Consider the following 4,795-nt stretch of genomic DNA (forward strand, 5'->3'; position numbering starts at 1 on the left):
CACTTTCTTTCTCTCTCTCTCTCTCTCTCTCTCTCTCTCTCAGGCTGTCCTTCTCTGGACAAATTAGAATAAATAAATTAATTAATTAATTAAATAAAATAAGATCTTCTTTAAAAAATAATAATAGGTAAAAATAAAATAATTATTTTTAAAATAACAATAATGAGGAGGGGACTGGTAGCTACCACTTATTGAATATTTACTTTGTCACAGAAATAGTAACAGTCCAGGACCAGCAGTTAGCGTAATGGGTATGTCGCTGGACTCCCACGTAGTCGACAGCGGTTTGAGTCCTGGACTCGGTGGCTTAAACTCACGCCGGGCGTGTGTGCGTGTGTGCGTGTGTGCTCAAGATCCCTAGAGGAGAATGGAGGAGAAGGGTTTGCAGCATGGCCATCCCCCCTGGGAGGTGATTTCTCTCTTTCTGGAGAGCGCACGTGCCCTATAGCAAAAATTTCTCCAAAAAAAAAGAAAAAAAAAAGAAACACAATGTATATGCCTGGTAAACAAGGCCTTCGAAATGGCCACAGGTCGGTGGTCTCAAGAGATACTTTATTTGAAATGAAATGTGTTTTGAAAATATAAAAAATAAATCACATCTATCCAAAATCATTTAAGAGACATATTTCCACAAATTCTGACTACTCTATGAGGTTGATGAATGCGATGGTTTATAAAGCATTTGATACACAGTGATCATTGCTTTCCAGAAACTGGAGTTTACATATTCTGAAGCTTTAAGCAGAAAGCTGACCTTGGAATGTAACAGTTTTATCTTTCTTCTCAACATACAGTGACCTGCAAGGACTACCTACTGCTAAAATCTACTACCCCAGTAGCAGAGAACTGGGGAGCAGGTCTCACCAGAAAGTTATACAAGGAAGTCTACCGTCTTTCTGTTTCCTTCATTGGACAATAGGCCCTTTCTAAAAAAAAACCCTGTTGAATCCTGTACTCCATTTGGCAAATGTCCCCCGAACCAGTTGCAGATCACTTTGTCACCCAATCTTCTGTAAGTCTAAATTGATTGTTCACTATTGCCAAGTAAAAAGCCACCCTTCAAAACTGCGTCAAGAATTTAGACCATAGAGCTGACCCTGTGTCACAGTCGCGTTGTGCCGCTCAAGAGAAGCAGGATCTCGCAAGGTAGCCCCAATGCGAATCCTATCCTTGGTCTGATTAACCTGAGACATGTTGGCCACACTCACTCGTCCAATGGATTTCCACAATTAATACATCTTAGGTTACTTTTGGCAAGTAGGTATAATTGCTCTTGAAAGAATCAGGTAATTTTCACATTTTAAACTCATTCCACTGAGGGTCTTTTGTTGGTAAAGCCAAAACCATTAGTTTGACATTAACAAAAAAAGAAAAAACACTAAATCTCTGTCCTCTTCCCACAATGTTCTATGTTCTCTGGGATTGCTTCGGTCTCCCTCAAGTCTTAGCCCCTCCCTTTTTTTAATCGCTAGAGAGCATGTGCACTCTCCAGAGAGAAAGAGACAGAGAATGCAAACCCCCTCTCCCAAGGCCATGATTTCTTTGCCTCCATTTCTCCATCCTGTTGGAATTTGGGGCATCACACACTCATCTGGTGTGTCCCTCAAGCCAGTGGTTGGCTATGTGGGATCTGGTTTCTTTAACTACTAGGCCATAGGCCTTAGACCCTCTTCAAAGCCTACACTGAACATAATATTGTTAATACCTGGAGACAAGCTAAAAGCACATCACTTTTTCTGGGGACTAAAGACATATCATGTGTTTGAACTCATGTACCAGCAGAAAACCTGTTTCTACCAGATTTAAATTTAGGGCTCTGTAAGAGAAATACAGAGTGTTTGATACATGAGAACCAAAAAATAGTTAAAACAGGCCTTTACATTTAAGCCAGACTTTCTAATAGAGTTTACAGGTGAGGGAAACTCCGTGAAGCAATGTGTAGATTTTTTTTTTCCGCCCACCATTGGAAAAAATGTGGATTTAAATTATAAAGCTGCCTTGATTTCTGCACTATTTGAGAATCCCAGCTTGTTCAATAAGGAAAATGTTCATTTTGAAAGGGCCCCTTAGAGGTATTTGCTCTCTGACCACAGCACTCCATGTATGCAGATCTAAGTGAATGTCCACTTAGAAAGTATGTTTAAGGAGCTTCGTCCTGGTGTTTAGCCAGTCCCACTATTAGGTGTTCTCAATTGAACGCTACAAGAAGAACTCAGTGAGGCAAGAGAAACCATTTCCTGGATCTGGAGGTCACACATTTTTTTCCTTTTCATTCATTCACTTCAACAAACAGTTATTGAGCTCACTGTGTACAAGGCTTGGTGCCAACACAAGTTCAAGGACAAAAGTTCAGCTCCAGATGAGCCAGTCCTTTTAATTGTCTAATTTTTTACATTATTGTTTATATAAGGAATAGATTTTCTATTAGACCTGCCCTTTTGCTCATCTTCTTGTGTTGAATGAAGTACTTTTTTACTTTGGTCATTTGTATCATTTTCTTACAAGCAGAACACAGTCACTGAGACATTAAATGATGTGCACTTGGATTTTGTTTAATTCTGTTGAGCACGACTGTTGTACTGCTCTGGAAAAATGATTGAACCCTCATAATTTCAAAGTGTCAAAATAATATAAACCATCCTACTTCTCTCCTTTCTAATTTCTGAGATTTCACAGTTAAGTACTAAGAGTTCAGACTACAGAGCCATCAAGAGGGTCAAGTTGGGATCAGCAGATGGTGTCATGGTTATATGGCTGGACTTCCACATAGAGAACTGAGGTTTGAGTCCCAGACCTGGTGGCTCAAAGCTCATGCTGGGAGTGTGTGCATGTGTGCCTGAAATTCCAAGAGGAGAATGGAGGAGAAGGGATTACAACATGGCTATTACCCGAGGGGTGATTTCCCACTTTCTGTCTATGGCTTTCTCATCTCTCTGGTGAGCACACATCCCCAATAGCAAAAATCTCTCTTAAAAAAAAAAAAAGAGGGTCAACTCAATATAAATATTACAAGAGATCAGGAAAGAGCTATAGAAAGACAAGAAACCATGATTGCCCTGGCCCCACGAAAAACCATGACTGACTGGAAAATCCAGGAACCAAGAGGACATGGGCATATTGTTTTTCGACACTGAGATTACTTACTTATTAATATATAGAGATGTCTTTTGCAAGTATTTGGATATTTTTTAGCACAAATATTTAAAAGTAAAATCTTCCATTTGGAAATAGCTATGGTTTCATTGGGGTTGTAACGGTCTACATATTAAAATTACACTACTATGAGACATTCCCTAAAAACTAGAGCAGTAGTTCAAAAGAAGCTGAACCAAACTCAGTTTAAGAAATCTTTAAATCTAGGTCTCTTAATTCTCATTCATTCATATGTATATTCATAATTTAATCTTGCTAGCATATTTTTACAGCTGCGACCTAAATGGGCATGCATGGAAGCAGGAGTCCATGTAAGTTTTATTTTGCATTTGCTTAAGTTTTCATGTTCCCTGTAACTTGTTAGATAAAACTATCATCAAAAATTTTCAACATTTAAATATTACACTAACAAGCAATTTGATCTTTAAGCTCCTTTCTAGATGAAAGGAGAACAGACATCTCAAGCAGGCCATTCTACTTTCATTTCAGGACTACACAACTTAACAATGGTCTAATACTAACCTTTCCTATTTGGATGCTGGAAAAATACTAACCAAGATTATTTTGGAAAAGACCATGGGAAATAGAGACACGACAGTAAAGCCATACAGATAGGAAGTGATTCTCAGTCCCAGGAGGATGTGGTATCATCTATGGCTCTTTTTAAATTTAATACCATCTGCCCTGGTGGACTTTAACCATCCTTTTGATTTAACACAGAAGAGGGTTTGTTCTACCTTTAAAAGCACATCCTCTTTTTCCTCCAATCTTGAATAAGTGGCTCTAAAACAAGACCAGAGTTGTTTTCTTACTGAAAATCTAGTGTTTACCCAGTCCTTCCTTTTCAATTTCTGAGTTTAGCTAACAACAAAACAAACAGCCCTCAAATTCCTCCCAGAGCAATAAAAAGCAAAACAGTTGGCTTCTCTGATCCATATTATTTTCACTATGAAAACTAAAACTTATGACCACTAGTCCTTTGAAATATTGACAAACTGTATTTTAAGCAATGTGATTCTTCAGTGTGCTCCTATAACAAAATATAAGGATCAGAAAATGTGGCTCAAGTCAAGTGAGTGAAGCTCTTAGAAAAGGGTATTCTAGCCTGGACAGAAGATTAAATACTCTCTCAAACAATATGAATGTTCTCTTTCCTCCAATTACTTTTTTTTTTTTTTGCTATAGGACATGACTCGCCAGAAAGAGAGAGACAGAAAGTGAGAAATCATCCCCTGCAGGGATAGCCATGCCGCAATCCCTCCTCCTCCATTCTCTCGGGTCTTGGGCACACATGCACACGTGCTCGGCATGATTTTAAGCCACTGGGTCAGGGACTGGAAACACGGTCGACTATATGGGAATCCAATGACATAGGCATTACGCTAACTGCTGGTCCCCCACACACTACATTTTTGAACTGTAACATACACACTCATATTCAGAAATCAGTATAGGAAGGAGTATTCTCCTCCTTAAACCTTTCACAGAGTGAGGATAAAAGCAAGACTTCTATAGGAAATGCAGCCGTATCATACACTCAAGATATGATCAACTTGCGAAAAGCTGGGTTGTGTTTTAAATATTTTGAAATCATAATTCCTTACTATGAATTTCCTTGTAGAAAAGCAATATTTGAGCATGA

General features: G+C 38.7%; 1 protein-coding gene across 1 annotated transcript in view; it reads right to left on the reverse strand.

The window, feature by feature from the left end:
* Nucleotides 1–1,070: 1,070 nt before the first annotated feature.
* The window catches only part of PHLDA1 (pleckstrin homology like domain family A member 1), a 7,246-nt gene continuing 3,521 nt past the window's right edge, over nt 1,071–4,795 (reverse strand). The window contains 1 exon segment of the mRNA XM_006172389.3: nt 1,071–1,184. Coding sequence (XP_006172451.1) covers nt 1,071–1,184 — 114 coding nt within the window.

The sequence above is a fragment of the Tupaia chinensis genome, unplaced genomic scaffold (assembly GCF_000334495.1).
Source record: "Tupaia chinensis unplaced genomic scaffold, TupChi_1.0 Scaffold000085_1, whole genome shotgun sequence".
In the NCBI taxonomy this organism is placed as follows: Eukaryota; Metazoa; Chordata; class Mammalia; order Scandentia; family Tupaiidae; genus Tupaia; species Tupaia belangeri.